The 21,832-nt window shown below is 40.5% G+C and overlaps 1 protein-coding gene across 2 annotated transcripts in view; it reads right to left on the bottom strand.

The window, feature by feature from the left end:
• The window catches only part of GLRA2 (glycine receptor alpha 2), a gene marked incomplete at both ends in the record, with an annotated part of 151,425 nt that extends 131,668 nt beyond the window's left edge, over positions 1-19,757 (bottom strand). The window contains 2 exons of one of the 2 annotated variants that reach the window (XM_084258037.1): positions 17,470-17,603; positions 19,687-19,757. In XM_084258037.1, coding sequence (XP_084114163.1) covers positions 17,470-17,603; positions 19,687-19,754 — 202 coding nt within the window. The remainder of the gene's footprint in view (positions 1-17,469; positions 17,604-19,686) is intronic. The other variant, XM_084258036.1, reaches the window with a different exon arrangement.
• Positions 19,758-21,832: the final 2,075 nt, after the last annotated feature.

Raw genomic sequence — 21,832 nt, 5'->3', positions numbered from 1 at the left:
AGCCACAGCCACAGCCACCGCCCCCCACAGTCTGCAGGCTTGTCCCAGTCCACCCCAAGGAGAACGCTGGTCGGTGATTGGAGAGAAATAAGCTTTGCCCATTCATTTAATTATTCATCAAATATTTATGGAGGATTAATAATGTGCTCCAATCTAAGGAGGCAACGTTGAATAATAAACAGATTCTGAGCAGAATGCTCCAAAGGCTCTTGCAGCCTCCAGACTTGCCACCCCCGGCAGGGCTCGGTAATTAAGGGATGGCTGCAAGTCGAGCTCATAAGCTTGCTGTACAACATCGCGGCTCTTCTAGACTTTTCCTGTCCTTCTTATGGTAACAGGGCAGACTCATGCCCGACTGCTGGAACTGAAGCTAACTCTGCACACCCTTACCAGCCGCAGGACCACAAGCAACCACGTACGCTCTCTGTTCTGTTTCCTGATCAGTACAATAGGGATAATGGTAACACACATGTACTTCTCTGTAAGAGAGTTGGGAGGATTAATGGAATTAATATGCAAAGTGCTTAGGCGATTGCTTGGCATATTGTAAGGATTCAAGTAATTTAAACTAATGCTACTCTGAACTGTTTTTGAACCCTACGTCTAGAAAGGGGGGAAACAGGAGGGGGTGCAGTGAGGAACAAAGGGTGGCCTGAGAAGGCAGCTGGTGGAGAGCGTGGAGCGGAGCCTCTTTACTTCCTCTTTTCTCTGCTCATTGTATGTAATGCTTTCTGGCTTCATCTTCTGGGTCTTATATGTAAAATATATTTAGAGACTTCCCTATTTAATGAGCCTACTGAGAAGTGCATTTTCAGCGGTGTATTTAAATTGTTAAAATGTTCCCCGAATGTCTGGGTGATCTGTCCAATAGCAGAGAGGGCCAGCAAGACACAGCATCCAGATCGCGGGGATCTGTTCCGCTTCATGGTGACCGCACCCAGGGCCAGCCCGTGCTGGTGGCAGTGGGCCCTCTGCGGCAGATGGCAAAGCGCTGCTTCGCCCAGAAAATAGAGGCCATTGGGCATGAACTTCTCCCGGCTCCCTGGCCTCCACCTGCGAGACTGACTCTCGGGGTAAGGAGTCGCCCCTTCTCCAGTGCAAGAGGAATCTCCCCAGTGTCCCAGGGCTTTGCTCCTCCCTACCCCTTCCAGAACCCTCCATCATCTCCCCTGTCTCTCCTGTGCTTTAATCTCCCCTTCCTTTTGTTCCACCAATGCTCTCTTCTCATCCTAATATGAAAAACAAACAAGCCCCACAACACCGAAAGCGTCCCTCCGCTCCTGCTCTGCAAGCTGGCCTTGGTCTCCTTTCTCCTCCCTCGTACCGGTCTTTGCAATGAGAAGTTCATGCGTTGACTTCCCCCACTCTTGCAGTTGCGGTCATGCCACCACCAGCTACCGCCTGGCATTTTGTCTCACGGCTTCAGAGGAAGGGCCCTCGCTGGGCTCCGAGATGCCCCCTGACCAGCCCGGGTGGTCCATTTCCCTGCCTGGCTCAACCTCCCGCGGCCCTGGGCGCAGTCAGCGTCCTCATCGCAAAGCTCTCTCTTCCCTTCACAGCGGCAGCTGCGTCTTCTTCGGGTCCTTCTGCCCCCTCCTCTGTATTCCTTGTTGCGTCTCTCCCACCCCCACTGCACCGGTGCTCCCGCTCATGGGCGCCCCGTCCTTATTCCTCTTCTCTCTCCCGGCCACACACTGCACTGGGCGAGCTTGGTGAACACCACCACGATCTGATGACTTCCATTCCTGCCTCTCTAACCCTGGCATCTCTTCTTGACTCCAGAGGAACATGTTTCACTGCACACGACGCATCTCCGTGGAGTTGTGGCAGTCATCTCGGATGGACCGTCCCAAACCTGACCTCAGCATCTTCCTCCCTCAGCATCTTCCTCTTATAGCTCCTCTTTGAGTAAACAAAATCACCATCTGTTCAACTGGTTAAACTGGTACCTTCAGCCAATCTGTGTTGTTTCTCTCATGCCGTCCATCCCTTGTCTGGTGCAATTTGACCTTAAGATTCAACCAGACCCCGGCTTTCTGATCCCATTGTCATTGCCATTGTCTGAGCCCAGCCCCTCCTCATCTCTCTCCTATGGATGCTTGTCATGGCCCCCTAGCCCCTCACCTTCCCAGTGTGTCATTTGAAAGGCGTCTTGAATTATCTTCTTAGAAACCACGTCTAATGCTGTCCTGCTTGAAAGGACTTTTCTCTGCTGGAAAGCATTGATTGCCTCCCTGTTATCTGTAGTTAAATCTTAATCTTCTTGACACTCTACCCCTAGCCAACTTTGCACTTTAACCTCTTCTTCTGTTTCTTCCCTCCTTTTACTTCCTCTGGGTATACTCATCTTTCCTTGTCCCCCAAACAAGCCGTATTCCTTTTAGACAGGGGGAGTTTCCTACCGGAAATCCCCTTTTTCCATACATTGACTTCATCTCTCAACATCCAGTCCAAACATTCTCTGTCATGAAGACCAGAACTACTCCTTTTTCTTTGTAGAAAGAACTCTCACATATCAAGGGTTCACCAGAGAAATATAAAAATCATTTTAGCAGGTGGACCTTCCATACTTTGTAAAGACTTTTAGTCTCCTGCCTCATAATCTGGGAGAATCTTGCACCCTGAGAACCACTCTTCAACTCTTGATGAAACTAGAAGTCAAGACTCAACAGGAGAATTTTAGAGGAGAATCAACTACAGGCTCACTGGTTGGGAGAAGCAGGGGCTACAACCAGCAAGTGAGTCTGGTTGCTTTGGCAGTTGGAACTTAGTGGTAATTCCGATCCAGCCAATATTAACGATGAGTTGCACTTGGGTGCATTGGTTTTATTTATCAAATGCTGCAGGCACTGAGTAGGAAAGTTGACTCAGACCAATTGAGCCTTCTTGATAAGTTTGATGCCGCCATACAACCCCATTCCGTATTAAGCATGGAAAGTGAAGTTTCTAATAAAATGCAGTGAAGTAGAAGGAGGTGGGATAGTAAGGTTGAATGTTAGAATGCTGGTAAATTAATAATTTCTCCTCTGCTTGGTGTCTAGCATGGTGCCATATACATAGTAAATGCCTGAAATGTGTCTGTATGTGAACGATTCCACTCAACATTAGGCACTTTAAACTCCAACAGGTACAGAAAGTGCACAAAAACCTGGTGCTTCAAAGATAAATTAGTCTTACCCTGTAATAAGACAGCTATATATATATATATTAAAAGATTTATTTATTTATGCATACAGGAACTGGGGTACAGGCTAGAGATGGTGAGGGGTGAGAGGATTCACCAGAGACAGAGTGGGGAACAGAACGGGCAGATCGACTGAAATACACTGCTGAGGGGAATAGCGGGCGAGAAGGAGAGGTCTGCTATGCCATGTGGGTAGCTCCCTGGCTGGGGATCGAACTCATGCTGCAGTGGCTGCCAATAGCTTCATAGTGCTATATACTATCCCTGTACTAGGGATTTTCTATAAAAAGTATAGATGATTATTTCTGATCTTATCTTTCCTTTAGGATCTGTTTATTATCCACTCCATGTTTCCTTGCCTTCTTTGCACCTGCCACATCACCCCTCAGAAGTCACTGTCTTTGCAAAGGTGTCATGCTCCCACCAGGGAGGCCCCAAGAGAGCTATATTAAAATCGCGTTCAGTAGAGTATTGCCCACCAAGTACTGCAGATGGAGAATGAGTGTCCTTGTCATTCCCTAGTCACCTACCTGCCTCCCCTTCCTAGGCTTTATGCATCTGTAGAGGTGTGTTGGTCTGAGTGCGGGCTGGCAGCAAAACAACTTTTTCTTTGCATAAATAACAGGAATGGGAAACAAAATTCCAGCTGTTTTGCATTCTGAGAAATGTGTTAGTGGGTCAAGTGAGATAACACATGGGAAAAGACTTGATTCGTTTTAAAAGAATATATTAGCTGATAATAATTTATTATGTTAGTTCAATTGTTCACATCGAATTTTACATTAGTATAGATTCTGGGATTAAAGATTGATGTAAGATTTCCTATCTATTTGATGGATGCTTTATAGGCTTCCTAACTACTGTCAGGGGTTGAAGGTCCAATGGAGAATGAGATAAGTCTCATTTCTGGCTTACTTGAACAAGTCTGGGAGGGAAAGAGACTGGGAAGCAGCCAAACAAGAAAAAGTATTGTTGGAGCATGTAAGGAGAGGATGGACTTAGCTTATGAGAGGCTTTCTAGAAGAAATGATATTGACGCGTTGGTCTGTCAGATGAGTAGACTGGAGGAAGGGCAGGCGAAGGGGAATGAAAGTGGAAAACACCTTAAGTGAAAGGCTTGAGGAACAGGAAATAGGCCACTGAGGCCGGAACAGAGGAGGAGGGCATAGCTGGAGGTGTGGAATGATGATGTCCACGTGGGTAATTTGATGTTCCACCGGGGTTCTTTGGGCCGCATTTACCATTTTGTGTCTCTCGGCGCAGTGTGCTTTGGTTCATGTAACCAGAAAATGTGGTATTTCCCAGAGAACTGTCTTGGGGCTATTGGAGCTGACTTTGTGCACACGAGAAGAGATAGAAGTGTCTGGGAATTCTCCTCACTTACCTCTACACACTGTGAGGACAGTCTTTACCCAGTAATGAACAGAGGGGACATGAGAAGCCAGCTCTCTTGCCTCCAGTCATGATAGCTCTGGATGTAGCTTACACTTGAGTTCCCCTGAGAGATCAAGCTAAACCCATGTTCTGTTGACCTTTGCTGGAGATCTGACCCTTTCTGGGCTGTCCCCTGTCCTTGTATGATTTCATTACCCTCTTATGTGTCTTCACCGCTCACTTATTCTTGATAACTCACTTGCACGCAGAGTCTGTTTTTTGGAAACCTGAGCTCAGATGGATGTAGTCAAGAACCTAACCACAAAATCCCTCGTAAGCCTTGTGTGGGTGTACGAGCTTTACCCAGAAGTGACGAGAAGTCCCAGAGAGTCTAAGAGTCTTGAGATGCCTAGAACAGAGGATACTAGTATTTTGAGCTCTGCAGTCCCTCGGGCGCAGCTCAGCTTGCTTTTCCTATGCATTCAGATAAAGATATAGCCAATCAGGCACCCCAGAGCAGCTGTACTAGGGATTTTCTATAAAAAGTATAGATGTTTATTTCTGATCTTAGCTTTCCTTTAGGATCTATTTATTATCCACTCCATGTTTCCTTGCCTTCTTTGCACCTGCCACATCACCCCTCAGAAGTCACTATTTTTGCAAAGGTGTCATTCTGTGACTTTTATGATACAGTGCATCCATCTATATGGTTACTTTTTGTTAATATCCTTGACTGCTTTCCTCTATCACTGAAGCAGATAATTTATTCTGATATTTATATGAAAAGCTAGAGACAGAGGGGACACCTGTCCTGTGCACTTGAGACTTTACCTATGCACAGTTTAAGATGGTGTATATGCTGAGCACCTGCCTCCAGATCCTTATGTAACAATTATATTGTTTTAGTACATGTGGGAATGAAAAAGGTCCCAATGCGAAGGCCTCATAACTCAGTCATGGGAATTTCACATGTCATTTCACTTCGACTGAGCTTCACAAAGATCCCACCACGCAGGCTGTACTGTTGTTAAGGGCACACTGACGATTCTTATCTGAACTCAGTTGGGGTAAGTGGGTGCTACGGATGACTCTTCACCCAGGGGCCCTAAGCAAACCTAGTTTCAAATGTAGGCAGGAAATAAAAACTGTGTGTGCAATTATGCTATTTGTAGAGGCTGGTTGACAAGTAGACATGTGGGATTTTCTCCTTTAGATAAGTGTATTCTTTTACCGAGGGAATCCTTTTTTTTTTTTTTTAAACTGCTTTGGAATATTTGTCCCAAGTTACAAATTCATACACTTTGTTGAAAGCCCTGCATGTTGTAAACTTGGTTGGCACCAGGAAATCTATGGAACAGGAAGCTGCCTGCTGCGTTTTAAGTGGGAATATTTGCTCAGAAGATTTGAATAAAGGATGAGCTTAAATGAGGCATGTGTGTGTGCTAAATAAATGTGAGTATTGAAAATGTAGGTGCTTGGGGAAAATAAAGGGAACATATATCCCAGACTGAGGGTAATTCTCCTAATTCTGGAGAGTTACAGAAAGTATGCCTGATAATATAGGATGCGTTTGGTAAAGATCAGGTCAAATATGCCGCTGGCCACAGAGGAGTCACTAACTCCAGGAAAGGAAATAGGGTTGTTTCAGAGAAAATGAATACTGAATACTGCAACAAGCTGACAATAGTGCTAACAAGCTGTGACCTCAAATTTTATTATTTTATTGTGGTAACGTTGCTTTACAACACTGCATGTGATTTAGAGGTATAGGTGCACTGCACACCTCTCCAGATGTTTGTTACCACATCACACCTACCAATTTTAGACCAAGCGAAGTAACATTTTATTTATATTTGAAAAAATCCTGAAAAATGGTGGCAGGGCTTCCTATTTACATGGCATGGCCCTGGGCTTAGCAACATTTTCAGGAAGACATGACCGCGTCTTAAATTATTGTTTGGGGAAGGCACTACATACTTCACTTTTAAAGCAAATCTCAGAATTCCAGGGAAAACATCATCCTCTTCTTTGTTTTCCATACTTTCTATAACTAAGGAGAAGTCCTTTCCCCATCCCCCAATATCTAACACCACTGCCTGCCTCCTAAGAAAAGGTGAAGCAGCAGTGATATCAGAAGCAAAGGATAACAAGGAATGTGAGCCGGACACCCAGGCTGTACAAAGCAAAACTTGAAGCCAGACAAAGCAAAGCGTGCATGCGAAACAAATGACTTCTTTTTAGCTAATCTTCACTCAGTTCCTCTTCGGGGTCCAATATATCTCAGACTGCCAAGCTTCAATTACCAGCAAAGCTTAAAAATTTGGTATTCCTTTATCTGTAGGCTACCTGGTGGCGTGTGCCCTCACTGTAGGTACCTTGAAGCAATATTTCAAATAATGGACTAGCTTGAATCAGAAAGTGTGGTGGCTCCATCATCAATGTGTCTTCATCTACGGTATGAAGTAAAATAACATGGATAACGAGCCATTGGTTATGTCTAAGGTAACTTGAATGTCTTCGCACCCCCACTTTGTTCTGTATGTGTTCCTGAGGCTCTGGAGTAAGAAACAGGACGAAAAAATCATACTTGCTTATTTGACAAACTCTGAGAAAGCACTGGGGAGGAACTAGTAAAATAAGGAAGATGTATATTTATATATCTATTTTCCCAAGACATTGAGTGATAATTTGAAGACATTTCTCTTTCTGTATCCATCTCCATTGAAAACAGTGTTCAATGTGTTTTTCCCTGGGAATTTATTTAGCTAGTATATGAAGCATTATCAATTTTTAGCAGACCAGCTAGGAATATATTTTAATACAAAGAAATGAAGCCCTTTATCTTAAACCTACGCAAGTTTCCATTTTCAAATGAAAATTTTTTAATATGGATTCAGCTTTTTAAGATTTCATTTCAAAGAAGTAAGGGGAAAAAATGCTCTAGAGACAGTTGCCCACCTTTGACAACTGTCTGAAAGAGAAGACAGCAATCCAAAAGGAAATTCTCCATACAGACTTGAAGCTTTGTCATATCCCGCTGAAGAAACATCTTTCGTTCAAGGTTAAAGGTCATTTGTTTAAGTGTGTATTTGTCACTCAGTGTTCAAGAATCATAAAGACTGAAACGGAAGGTGATTATCAGATCAGAGTATTTTGCTGTATTGACGAATGTTTTTTCTTTGGCCTTCAGTGTTTGTTTTTACAACGCAATGTTTGCTTATTTATTCATGGAAATGAAGCAGGAGATAAATAGCCTGCAATAATATTCTAACTTGTAGAGTAATTCTCTTGTGGCATCAGAATACTAATTTGACCATGTATCAAAATGAAAGCCACATTTACTGAACGTAGGAGCCTTCTCACTCTTACAAAATTATCTTCATAACAGATCACCATATTTTTTGATTATTTAGGTTTCCCTTCATCATCTATTTTAATGGCAATTTTTTAAAGATTTATGGATTTTTTACCAAAGCACATTTTATAAAGTATACTCCATAAAGCACCAGTTCCCCAGAATGAAATTCATTTTAAGGAATCTATGTTAAAATAACCACAGGGTATGATGACTGGCTTGCTGCTCCCCTCAGCAGTGTATTTCGGTCAATCTGCCTATTCTGTTCCCCACTCTGCTTCTGGTGAATCCTCTCACCCCCCCACAGTTCTGGCCTGTACCCCAGCTCTTATATGCATAAATAAATAAATCCTTTAAAAAAATAACTACAGGGTAGACTCCTGTATAAAAAGATTTCTTAAATATTTATATGCGTATTTTACTGCAGGCTTTCTCTAAAAAGTTTAACATGCTAGAGGATATTGGGACTCTTGGAGAATGTTGTGTAGACTTCCTCATTCTTACTTTGCATTTTAAACCTCCTATCTGAGAACATTTCATGGCCTCCAGCTTGAGAAACACCTTTGGCCAGATGCTGATACTAATATGGCGGGCTACTTTGCCCAGAGGTATTCCCTGTGAATTTGCTACCTCCAAGGCAACAGCAAGGCAACACTGTAAATGGCCGATTTTTTTCGTTAATCCCCTTATCACTGTCCACTGTCTTCCCAGAAAATACTGATCATCCTTGAAATATCAGACCTGAAGTGAGAGATGAACAGTGGCACACACACAAAAAAAAATTCTGGACAGAATGAATAATTTCTCAAAGAAGAAACCAGTAATCTAGGAAGATTGCATGCATGGAAACTCTTCTGTGGGTGAATCAATAACTTATAAAAGGATATGCTCAAATATGTTAAATTATAAAGACCAGGTACCCTCAATGTTGGAAGCGACACAGAGTGACATCTTGGTCCAAGTTCTTGGTGACATGAATCCCTGGGAGGCTGGGTGAGATGGTCTGTGTCACAACTGACTAACTGGACTTAAATCTAGGCCTCATGACTTTCAGTTTAGATTTGTTTTTTCTATCGCGGAATTGCCCCCCTTTGTTTGGTAAGGCAATGCTGGCATACAGCATCTTGGGGAAAATATTATTAAGGAGATCTTTTCCTTCAGATGGGGGGAGTACCAAAAATATCTCATTCTAGTCCTATAATTCTTAAACTGAGGGAAGGAATAAATCTGGTAATGTAAATACTTCAAGAGCTGATCTTTCAGTGGTTCTAGAGAGGCAGAGGCCGGGCGCAGGCATGTGCCTTTTCCCAAGACTCTCTGGTGGTGCTGAAGCAGGTGTCTTGAAAAGCATGCTTGGAGAAACACATCTGGTTGGTTGCTGATTTGTTTTAGTGTCAAATCCTAAGCCCTCCAATATGCATCGCATACTCCATGCAATGCTCTGACAATAAAACCAAAGTTAATTCAAGGGAAAGAGTAGAATATAAGAAATCCACGTGCACATTGCACTGTATATGTCTAAGTTAGCCTCGATCATATCATCTAACTTGAGTTGTTACGGTATGGTTTGCCACAGGTGTGTATTCCTGTTTCAGAGACTTTGAGGTTCAAAGCTAAATAAACAGACCCCCCTTGTTCTCTGAATATACTTTTTTAGGCAAAGCATTTTTTTTTTCTAAGAGAAAACCTGATACAAGAAATCTCGGCTGCCGTGTTGGAGTTGAAGTGGTTCTTAGAAATCAACATCTTGAAGTATTTAAAATGTAAATAAATCAGAACAAGATAGATTATATTATCTTCTATGTACACTTGGGTTTTACAAATGAAAGAAAAATTATGTGGCAAAGTGGTTCCGAGGTTTCCCTAGAGCAGCAGAATTGCCATGTGAAGTAGCTGTGTTTCAGCTGCAGTAAATCAGAGCAACCCAGAAGGGAGACGGGCCTTGGGCTGCCACGTCCTCGAAACACATACCTTCTGCTCCCAGTCTCCAGGCTCTTCCAGTCACCACCCTATGTTTTCTTCTCCCCACACTCCTTCAGCTCTGTGTAGAATGGAAGAGCATGGAGGGAAGAAAGTGTCTCAGAAATGCTGCCCACAGAGACGTGGCAGTAAGTCTTGAGTCAAATCTGAGCCTGGAATAGACCCCAGCATTACTGTGGGGTCAGGCGTGGGGATATTCACAGACATGAACACAGTGAAGCAGAAAGAAAGGAAACTATCAATTATTTTCACATTCCCCACAGTCTGCACCACACACCCCCCCTCCTTTCTCCTGCACACACCGATCTATTAGTTGCGCCTCTCCCAGTTCTCTGTTCAGGAGCTGGAACTATCGTGTTGTATTGTCTTCCTTTCTCTTCTCTGCTTTTGGAAGCATAGTTTATATGCTGGGAGATTGTATCTAAATGCCATCCCTTCCCACTTCCCTTGTTCCCGAGAGTGGCGAAGGCTTACTAAGCTGCTCATCAGTTTCGGAGCTATCTTCTCAAGGCATGGCTTTGCTTTAAGTTGACATTGTGCTTCCATTTCCTCCAAAGACACTCTTGTCTCTTTCCTATTATTCTCTGTAGCCTGGGAAGCTGCCTTCTGGATTTGATTCCATGATTCCCCTTGCCCTCTGACTATAGCTGGGTGTGGCCAGTAAGAGGTTCTCGCAGGTAAAATGGAAAGCTGGAGGGCAGCACAGTTGGAATATATATCCCCTGGCTTTCTCCCTGCCGGGACAACACTGGTTGCATTGCCCCAGCCCCACGACGTGGCCTCTCATCTTCTCTCAGTTCCAGTAACTGCTCCTGCCCTCGCCTCTTCAGACCCACTGTTGATGGTCCCAGAGTCCTCCACTCTCCATTGAGGCCTTTGTTTGCCTAAACCCTCTACGCCCCATTGGAGCATGTCATTTCTTTCCTGCAAAGATCCCAAATGATCCAACAATATATTCCAATTTTTACTGAAGTAAAAAACTGACATTTGAAAGTTTAACTTGCTGTTTACCATCCATTGTGTATTTGGCAAGTAACATGGTGCCTTGGACATAGTAATTACTCACAGATTATTAAAGCAGTAAACAAAGGAGTTGTGTGCTTAGACTAAGACAGATATGTCAGACCTTTATGTGTAACTTTTGTGCCACAAATTGATTCCATTGCTTTGACAATGTTTGCACAAGTGTAGCTTTGTTTTCCTCAAGAAAATGTGTCTCCTCCTCCCATCAGAAAAATATAGAAGTAGAAGACAATATTTGTCTAGTCACGTGCATGATAACTAGCCCATTGACTTTCCGTATTTTAACTCAATCCATGACTTTCTTCTGCCTTCTTGGGTGAATGTGTTAATGACACAGAGCCATTCCCTCTTGTGTGCTTCTGTTCATAAAGGGATGGTGGGTACACAGCCCTGGCCTGAGTCAGAAAGAGCACCCAGCTTTCCTCTTGCACTTGTCTGCATTTGTTGGCTGGTCAGACTAGACTCCGAGAGCATAAGCTGGGACTTCATTCTACACATTCTGTACACTTAAGACCACCACTTAGAGACCTATGCCTTTTGCCCATATCTTTCCTTTAGTGAACTTCACATAGCTTAAAAATATTTGCAATCAGTTACAAGTGTCCAGAGTAGCCCTCTCAAGAAAAAAGTCCATGAGCAAATGCAGCATGCCAGTCAGGACAACCTCTTAAGCTGTGGGAGAACCCAAAATGCTTCTAAAGGCCTCGTGGTTACAAGGTGTGATCAACTATATTCCACTTTAAGACCCTATCCCACACACCAACAAAATTATCCAAGGTCACCAAGAACAAACTAGTGATTATTTTTTTTCACTCCAACTGCACACATTATAAATGTCAAGTCATTAAGTCCCGAGACACACCGATATTGATGCCATTATTTCTTTTTTAAAATGAAGCCTTAGATATTGATCAAAATGTATTAATTTGTCCTTCAGGATGGGAAGGAAAAGCAAGTACTATAGAATTCAGCATAAAATGTTAGGTTCTTTCAATAATGAAAAGGATACGATGTGACCCAGAATCAACCAAGGAGAAATGCAATACTTTCTCAGAAACTAAATTACAGACTTCCATTTCCAGTGCTCTTAACTTGCCATGTTGTAGATACCAAATGTTCCTTATAAAATACTTATTCTAAAATAGGAAATCAATTTAACACATTTGTGCAGTGACCCTTGCAACTGCAGTAACTGGACAAGAAAATACATCAGAAATGACAGTTATATCATCTTCAGTTTTTAAACTAGAGTCCTTCTTTGTAAGAACAGGTTAAATTGGTTCTGTGTCTTTTACTTGGTTTATTTTTAAAAATTGAGTCCAAGAAATAGTCAGGGGTGGAATATCAATGGATAGTGATAGTTCCTTCCCACAAAGAGCTTCCTCTTTGTTTCATATTTAGGAATATGAAATAACCCATTCAGGTTGGAAATCTTTCCATCAAACTAGTAAAAGAAGAAGCAGCCAAGACATGTTGTGGTTACATCTACATTCTGGTTACTCTGGTAAGACTCTAAGAAAACTCTGGTAAGAACATTTGGAACTTCTTTGGTTTGTTTTTCCTCCCCCATTAAAAGAAAAAGGCAACAACTGTGAGGACATAGTCATCATGAGGAGTAAACTTTGATGATATGTAGTGAGTGTCAGTTACAAAAGAGAAATGGTGGATGAGTAACAATAATGCAAGTTATTTGTAATATTCTTAATAGTTGAAAACAAATCATTCAGACCTGTGATCTCATTGGAAGCTTAGAACAACCCAAGTGAGATGGGTAAAGGCAGGAGAAAATCTGAGGCATAGAGAGTTTTAACCTGGGTTTTCTGGATCCAACACCAGGACTCTTTCCACTATGCTTCTGTGTCACCATGGAAGACATAGTCCAGTAAGATGGACTTAGTGAAATATACTTTGCCAGAGTGTGTTAGAATACTGGAAATGCTTCCTTCTTGATGGCCCCTCAACGCCCTAGGAAGCACCTTGTAGTTCTATAGCTGCAGCCTAGTACATACAAATGTGTGCTCAGTGTCCACACAGCACACAAAAAAACTAAAATAAATTATGGTACAACCAGTAGATTTCGGACATCCAAAAATCCTCAGCAGCATCATCCCTGACCAAAGCTGTCATTTGTAAATCTCCCTTTGTTACCCTCAGCCTTTCCCATCACTAACCTTTAAATAGTTCTGATTCTTCCAAAGCATTCTACTATTTTTCTCAGATTCCATGGTAATACCTAAGTCCACATCTACCAGGGTGATCAAAGCAGTGGGCCACTGGGGCTGTATTCGTACAGCACAAAGGGGCACTTGGAAAGATGCCTTTCCAAGTGCCCCTTTGTGCTTAAGCCACCCCCCACAGAGGCTGGCAAGCAAAATATTTGAGTTCCACTTAGCTAGAGACAAGAGAATTCCCAAGGGGATAAACCTGAAGACCTCTAGTTTCTTGGAAGTAGATCTATTTCTACTTATATCTGAAACACTTCTTGAGTTGATAACTCCTTGGAAAATGAAGGAAACCATATTGCATACAAATGTAGGTTTTAATGTCAAAATCACGCTTACAAATTTAGGTCTGCAGACATGGAAAAAAGTAGTGTGCGTGGCACGTGCAAGGAAGTGGAGTGAATAATTATCTCCTGGCATTATCTATTCCAGATTCAATCCCCAAATGTATGTTAGGATGAAATGTATTTATTCGCTCTGGTATGAAAGTTAGATATAACTCTAAGTTAATTTTATTTTCAAAGAAAATTTCATTAAAATGGATAAATGCTTTGTTTCAAAGAGAGAGAATCAGCACTAATCAATTTTGCCTGGGTTTGAACATTTCATTTGGCTTCTTTAAAAGCTTAATGTTTAAAGTTGCGTTTTCAGGATAAAGTAATACTGACAAGAGTACCTGACAGGATGAAGAGTAACAACACCACCATGAAGCAACTGACAGTGAGACAATTGATCCCCCCAGGGGGGACAACACGGGGGCTCCTGTGTTGACATAGAGTCAACATCTACCATGGTTTCAGTACCAGGTAATTGTGGGTGGACATATCTTGTGTTTTTATCTGAACTGAGGTTTCTGAAAATTTATGTTTTGACAGGATCTGACCCAGGTCTCTGGATCTTATAGAGGGAATGCAGTTGAGAACTCTGACTCATGACTTTGTTTATACACTTGTGCTTCAGCACATCAGAAAAGCTATTTTTTTCCTATAGTTTCTAAGAATGGCTCTCAATTACAGAGCCTAAGTCTGAATCATTTCTGGTTCCCGTTTCTAGCTTACATCCATCTTCTTTCTTGTAGATATGCCCATTATGACATCTTTCAGAGCCCATCAGGGATATGGAATAGACATGAAATATTTTATTGACTTGAAAGTTTGTAAGAAAAATTCCTACCAATAAGGAAATTATGCATATGTATTTCTTTTTCCTTTGTCAGTGCATGGCAACAAAGAAAATAGAAATATACTAATATTTAATAAGACTTCTGGAAAAGTCATTCCATTTACTTAACAGTTCATATTTAGCTCTCACTTTTATTCTTGTGGTCAAATCTTGCCCTTCTGTTTTCCTATTAATTGCCATTATTATCATTTTCAACATCATTGTCATCATGGTTATTGTTACCACGGTCAGTTGCTTCTTGGCATTTACAGGGAGCCTGTCACTCACTGTCCCAAGTACAATCACTTTTCCTCATCACCCCTCCCTTCTAGCTGCTATATAAAATTTCTTAGTGATCCATTGCTAGCCCCCTGCAGTGCGTGCTGTGGTGCTCCTCCTGGCCTCCCCACCGCCCACGTTTCCTGTCACCTCTTTCTCATTTCTTTTCCCTCAGCTCAGGGAAGATGGTCTTTGTGGGCCATGGTGACCGGGTACTCCTACAAAAGTTCGCACCCTCAGCTTCTGCTTCAGCTAATTGGAAGCACGAATCTTCATAATTGATCTGAATTTTCCTCTTTCTCAGCCCTTATTTTCTCATTCTGGAGAGGCAAAGATGACTTTATGTCTTGACATGTTTACATAATAAGGTACCTCCATGCCTTCTTAGATGCAGTGTGGGGGTGAATTGATAAATTGTGAATGTGCAAAGAAAGATATTAGATATATAAAGTTGCATGGAAAGACCTAGGAGAAGAAATTATTTTGGCCTATATCCCGAAAAACCCAAGCTTCCCACAGTAAAGAGGGTTGGAGGCGTGGTTAGGTCATTGATCTGACCAAAATGGCCTATGTCAATAACATTTATGAAAGAGTATCCGTGTTCATTGAAGTGGAGTATTAAAGGGAGGAGAAAAACCCTCAGCGAAGTCCATCTAGATTAGGTACTTCAGTGATTTTTCACCCCATTTCCTTTTTATTTTATTATTTTTAAAAGATTTTATTTATACAAGAACCAGGGTACAGGTCAGAGGCGCAGGAGGGTGAGAGAATTCACCAGAGACAGAGCGGGGAGCAGAACAGGCAGACGGACCAAAGTACACTGCTGAGGAGAGCATCGGGCAAGACAGGAGAGGTCTGCTGCGCCATGTGGGTAGCTCCCTTGCTGGCAGGGAATCGAACCCGTGCTGCAGAGGCTGCAGACAGCTTCACAGCGCTGCACTCAACCCGCTGCACCACCGGGGAGGCCCCCCCATTTCCTTTTTATACAACATCCTGTGCTCAGGTCTCTGAGGAGTGGGTAGATCCAAAAACATGAACATGCTTTGCTATACTGGATGTTTATCTCATTTATTTGTCATTAGAATCATGAGAAATGTTACATCCAAATCCCAGAAGAACCAGGGAAAAAAGCTGCAGGTAGAAATGTTTGCTCATGCTCAGTGCTCACTTCAGGTAGCAGTGGCCACCTGGGTGTTTGTTAAATTACTCTGTACTTTCCTCCCCTTTTAGAAAATCATTTCTATGAAATAATGAATAATACATGCTATTAAACTAGATACTCATAAACCTGAACAAATTCTCATCTCTGGACCTTCTTTATGAATCTTTCCATGAAGAATTTAATAAGAAATTATCTCTCCATTTGTTGCTATCCTGTAGTGCTTGTCCTTCCTGATGATGCTTACACATATCTATTTGTATCTAAAATTTTATATTTTACATTATTGTATTTTATAAGTATTTGTGTAACTTACTCTCCCCAGTGAAATTTTTGTTGGTAGCACCCACACCTGTTTCATCTCTCACTTTTTCAAAATGTGTGATAGTTAATATTTTGCATCTAGTTTGAACTCAAAAATTATTGACTGGTTGAGTCAATTAATGTAGGAATGAGCAGTTCCATGCTGATTCTTGACTTGTTACAGGCTCTCATTTAAATATTGACTTCCAGCTCATGTGTTTATGACTTAATGAGCACAAAATTAGTATGAAATGAGGTCAATGTGGAAATTGTTTTCAGGAAAATTGAGCTTTGATCTTTGTTCTGTTGTTTCTTTTGGAAATACTCTATAAACCAAAAACATTTTTTGGTTAAAATTCTGATGTATTTCTTTATGAAATGCACCCTTAGCTGGGTTTCTTAAAAGGTGTGTGGCATTTAAAGAAGAAATGAATTTAGAATTTAGCTTTCATGCTCATATTTACCAATAATAAAAATTAATCAAAACTCAAGGAAAGCAATGCAATTAAGTCACTAATAAGCAAAACAAAAAAAAACTGAGGCAATGCATGAAAATTATGACATAATATCTAGAATTTCATGGGCTCTCCTTTTAATAACTATTATAAACACTTCACAATGCATTATAATTCATTATAAGATCAAATGTTATTAAAATATGTATTTAGACATCACAATATCCAAAACAACTCAATTATCAATAATTGTTTCTTATTATGCTTTTTTCTATCCCAGGTTAAAAATGAACCAAATAGACACAAAGTAATTATCTATAGATTACTAATCAATTTTTGCAATGTTAAGCAAACAAAAGCACCAAACTTTTTGGTTTGTTTGTAACTGAACATCTTTGACACATGCATTTTATAGTTCTATGATATTGTTTGTTGATTTCAGATAATTTCAAATAAACAATGTTTAAACAAGAAGCTACCAAAGATTTCTGATGTATTCAATTAGAGCCTCTTCTCACAGTGTTTAGAAATGAGAGAGGCCTAAAAGTGTGTAAAATGTCATGTTTATATTGAAATTTAAACTTCACTTTGGGTAGTTAAAAACCAAAGATTTTGATGCCATTGAATCCTGTGTGAATCCTGCTAGAAATTCTTACAAGTCAAGCCCATCATGTGATCTTATACTTGTTTCCAGGTACAATCTCCCTTAATATAAAATAGGGAAAGTGGGATAATCTCTGGTGTTGGTTTTCTTGGTGAAATAGGACACAAACAAGGACAATTTTCAAAAATACCGAGCAACATGTAACATTTAAGCTATTTAAATCAGTGACAATTTCCAAAGAATGCCAAAATGAAATGAATACTATACTTGTTGCTTCTATTTTATAATAAAAAAGTCCTGGAAACTTTAAGAATATCCAAACATCTAGAAGATTTCTCAAGGCTTAAACGTAAGTTTAAGTGGAACCTACCTTTAAAATTTGGCCTGATCCTTGCATCATATCCTGATGTCCTTCCCATTAATTTGTCCAAGAAATCTGAAGGAGATAGGGTCTGCGAAGGTTGTTTTCCAGACCTGGAGTCATGCTCTTTGCAGAAAGCCGTCCTAAATACATCATTAACTCTTTTAGCAACAGTTCTATTCTCATCACCTGAGAACTAATGCTTGCAGAATGTTGGATATCATGTTTTGGTAAATATATTTGACATGTTACTAAGAAGAAAGAGAAAATTAAAAACTTCTGAACTTCTGTATGGTCTAAAGTTAACTTTAAATGATGAGGGAAATAAATCCTGTGTTGTACCTCCTAAGCTTCCAAACTTCAGCTGTAAGATGTTTAGGATACATAGTTTTAGGTTGTAAATTTTATGGATATGTAGCTAAAACTGCTTCTCTCTAGAGTCATCAGAGAAATGAAGATAAGTTCTAAAATTTATGTTCCTTAAAATAATTTCCCCATGAATTAAAAAAATTCTTCTGGCATTGCAGCCCTTAATAAGAAATATATAAATAGAGGGGCAGAACAAGTAAACAGTAACTAATGATTCTAGTGCTTATTTTCTCACCTGCTAGATTCCATTCCAGCTGTCAGCTATTAATACTTTTCAATGTGTTGTCTAAAAGAAAATAATCACTAGAAATTTAACTTCAATCTAAAATAGGTCAACAGTGAGCATGTGTGTATTTTAATTATGTTACCCATTGTTATTTATATATTAATATTTAAATTGTTGAATTCCCAATGTGGTATTCATGGAAGAGAACTTCTAAATCATTTTCTCTTTTGCATCATCAAAAACATTAAATTTTGATTGAAAAATTTCTCAGATTTTCCTTTTCCTTAAAGGCCTTATAAACAGAGCATATTTGGTTTGTAGTAAAATTAATACTTTGACAATACATAGTGGTTGACCGTTGATTTCTTTCTTAAAGTATACACTTTCCAAGCATTGTTTTCAACAGTTTAACAAATAATCTGCTGGTAAGAAAATACCACATCCTTGCCAGTTTTTCAAAGAAGTAGTATTAAATGTAAGTGTGCAAAGATGATATAAACATTTGGTGGGAGTTAAAATTGATGTAATCATCCAGAAATACTCACATTCCCATATGCAGATTCATCTGATTAATCAAATATTTGATGATGATGGTGATGATGAAGATGAAGATGATGATGATGATGATTCTAATAGATCACAACCTATAATTTTTCTTAATCATAGTTGGAGGTGTGAACCTGAAAGGAACATAGTGGGTTTTCCCAGTACTCATAGCATTATTCCTATATGTTGCATTTCTCCTGGTTCTGTGAAAAAATACCATAAAATTTGGTGAAACTAAATGAAGACTCCTACACTTTTTGTTGTATGAGCATCTTCTATCTCTGCCCTGTCTTAGAACGTATGTCATTAGGATGACTATTTTACTTACTGCTATTAATCTGATATTTTGAAGTATCAATTGATTTGACACTTTGTAAATTAGGTAGAAAATGCAATCATGCAAATAATGATTTTCCACTTAATTATACATAGTCCATTCTCATCCATGCATAAATGCAAAGATGTTATATTAATTAAATGTTGATAGGCAGTCAATTTCCAAATATATCAAGCAGTAAGCTATAGTGGTAAAATGAGATTTTTTAATGGTTTTTTTTTTGATGTTTTGAGAAATTTCCTGAATTGTAGTCTTCATAGTATGCATGTAATTGCTGAAATACAATAGAAGTCCCAAGTTGGCCAAGAATTGGGGTTCTTTTATATTTTATATAAAATGAGCATGCTCCTGGCAAATTAATCCAATCACTTCCAAAATAGGAAAGGCATTGCATCCAATAATTCCTTTAAATGACTTCCAGAAGAATTTGAAAGCAAAAACCAAATCACTGTTATATAGAAATGTAAAGAACATGCAACTCATCAGACTACCTTAATATCAGTGACTGTGAAAATATATTGAAATGCATAGAGTGGGGTTATGCATCATAAAACTTGTCTTTGTGAAAATTTGCCACCCTCCCACCATAATTAAGCTTTTTAAAAGAACAAAAGAAATCTAACTCTCCTATGTAAAATTAAAATAATATGGTCGAGGGCATAAAAAAATAGATAATAATTGCATGAAACATTCTCTTTCAGACAGTTTTCATGTGGAAAATATCAACATGCAAAGTCGTTTTACCTACCTGAAGTGGTTTGTCTCTAAGAAAAATGCAAACAAGGCTGTCAAAATGTTCACTAGCTGCCGGTTCATTCCTGTTTCTGTGATGCTTGTAGAAAATATTTCCGAAATGATTCCAGAAAGAAGCTAGGACAAAGTATCTATTTATTGTCCAGATTCAAAATCTGGCAGGAATCTAGTTTCCTTGAAAATCAAAAAAAGATTTGGGTTTGTACAGTTTGCTGAGAAAAAACAAAAAGTGCCAGTCCTAGGCATCATGGTCAGGTCAAACCAGGGCTCAGGACCATCAGTTAACCCAGGAAAGACAAAGCCTTAGAATTGATGGATCCCCCCAGCTGCTTTTCCTGAATAATGAAAATGCTACTCCCTTAATCGCATCACCATGCCAAGGGGGCTGGTGACGATGCCATGCTCGAAGTCTGGTTGCTGTGGCTATTGTTTTATGTCCTTTCTTTTTTGGCAAATCCCTTTTCTCTAGAAAATGTTCCCTTTTTAAAAGAAGTTGTAAATGAGGGAGAAGAAAGGATTCTGCGCGCTGGAATGGGTAGGGAAAAGAGGGCAAAATTGCTGAGATCCTGTGCTGGAATGAGGGCTACAGAAAGAGACGGAGACGTGATCTTACCCAGCCTATAAATTTCAGCACTCGGACAGCTCCTAGCTCTGAAGTGCGCATGTTTCCTTTTTCAGTCGCTTGGGGCGGGGGTCGGGGAGACGCATTCGAGAGGGGACCTGCCTGCCCTGCAAAGCCAGGAGTCACTGCCCGTTCAGGGAGGGGTTGCAATGACGACTAGGGGAGAGCAGAGGTCAGAGTAAAGAGAGAGGTTGAAGGAGACTAGGGTCTGAGCTCGGGGGAAATGTGAATCTGTCCGTGGGTGGGCGGGACGGGAGTTTGAAGCAGAAAAGAGAAAGGAATAAAGTCTAGGCATGGGAAAGGGAAATTGGAGAAGCAGAAAAGAGGATCTGGAGTACTGAAATGTTAACAGGGGAGCGGGAAGTCCACTCCTTTCCGTGGAGCCTGGAGATAAACGAGGAGTCCTGTGCTGAAGAGGGGGGCTGTTTCTTTGGTACAGAGAAGCCCCGGTACAGAAAAAGGTCCATGAAGATCGAGGATTTAATGTGGAAGCCCTTTATTTCTTACTCACTCCTTGAGTGGTTTTGGTTGATTTTAGGTGCCTGTTCCCCTACCTTTTTACTAGGGAAAGCCCCTTTTCACTAAGCTTTCTTCGGTGCCTCCAAATCCTTGGGTATCCCCTTCAAGTCACAGACTTGTAGCGCTGGAAGAGACAGCGGGCCAGCAGGGGGCAGCAACAATCTTTTCCTGACCTGGTTAAAGGTTAGAGCAAGCTCCAAGAGCTGGAGCAAGGAAGAGTTCAACTGCGGGTTGACTTTCACCTGCCTATGTCAGACGGTCATCACCAAGAAGGGTCGTGGAATAATGGGTAGATGGTCCTTTCCTAAATTGGCCAAAGAGACAGGAAACGGTAAAATTTTATAAATCCTGTATAACAGTGTAACAGGTAACCTTGCTATTTCAAGATAAATTTACTATTATTATTATTAATTAAAAAAAGGAATGGTGAATAGTTCAATTCAAGTACTTAGCAGTTTCTGGTAAGGGAAAATGAAAAATGCATGTTCTACCATTAGCTGCATGACTAATCTGCTTTTTGTCTGTGAAATATACCTTGTTAGTCACCTCCACTGCAGGTCTTAACAAAATAATATGATTAATTTTTAGTTCGTAAGTGACTAACCTGTCCTTAGATCATTATAAATACCACAGCAGAGTAACACAGAATTCTACATTTAAAAAAAAGTAGATTCTGAGAAAAATTTGCGAGTTCTTTTCGCCTTTTAATGTTAATATAAATCACCTGGGGATCTTGTTGAAATGGACGCTGAGCTGATAGGTCTGGGGTGATGCCTGAGCTTCTGCATTTCTAACAGCTGCCTCGTTGAGGTGGCTGCTTCTGGTCCTGTCTGCTGTTCATACATCGAGTACAAAGGGTCTACATGCCATTTTATCAAGTCTCTATCCCACCAAAACAGTGAGACTATAGGAGCCTCTCTTTAGGGGAAAATCAGCAGTGCCCAGATATTGTTCTTACAAAACCAATTCTTTGGATGTGTGCTCTTAACTCTCAAAGTCC

The sequence above is a fragment of the Talpa europaea genome (genome assembly GCF_964194135.1).
Source record: "Talpa europaea genome assembly, chromosome: X".
In the NCBI taxonomy this organism is placed as follows: domain Eukaryota; kingdom Metazoa; phylum Chordata; class Mammalia; order Eulipotyphla; family Talpidae; genus Talpa; species Talpa europaea.
The sequence above is the reverse complement of the archived record's forward strand: the minus strand, read 5'-3'. Positions and strand labels throughout refer to the sequence as shown.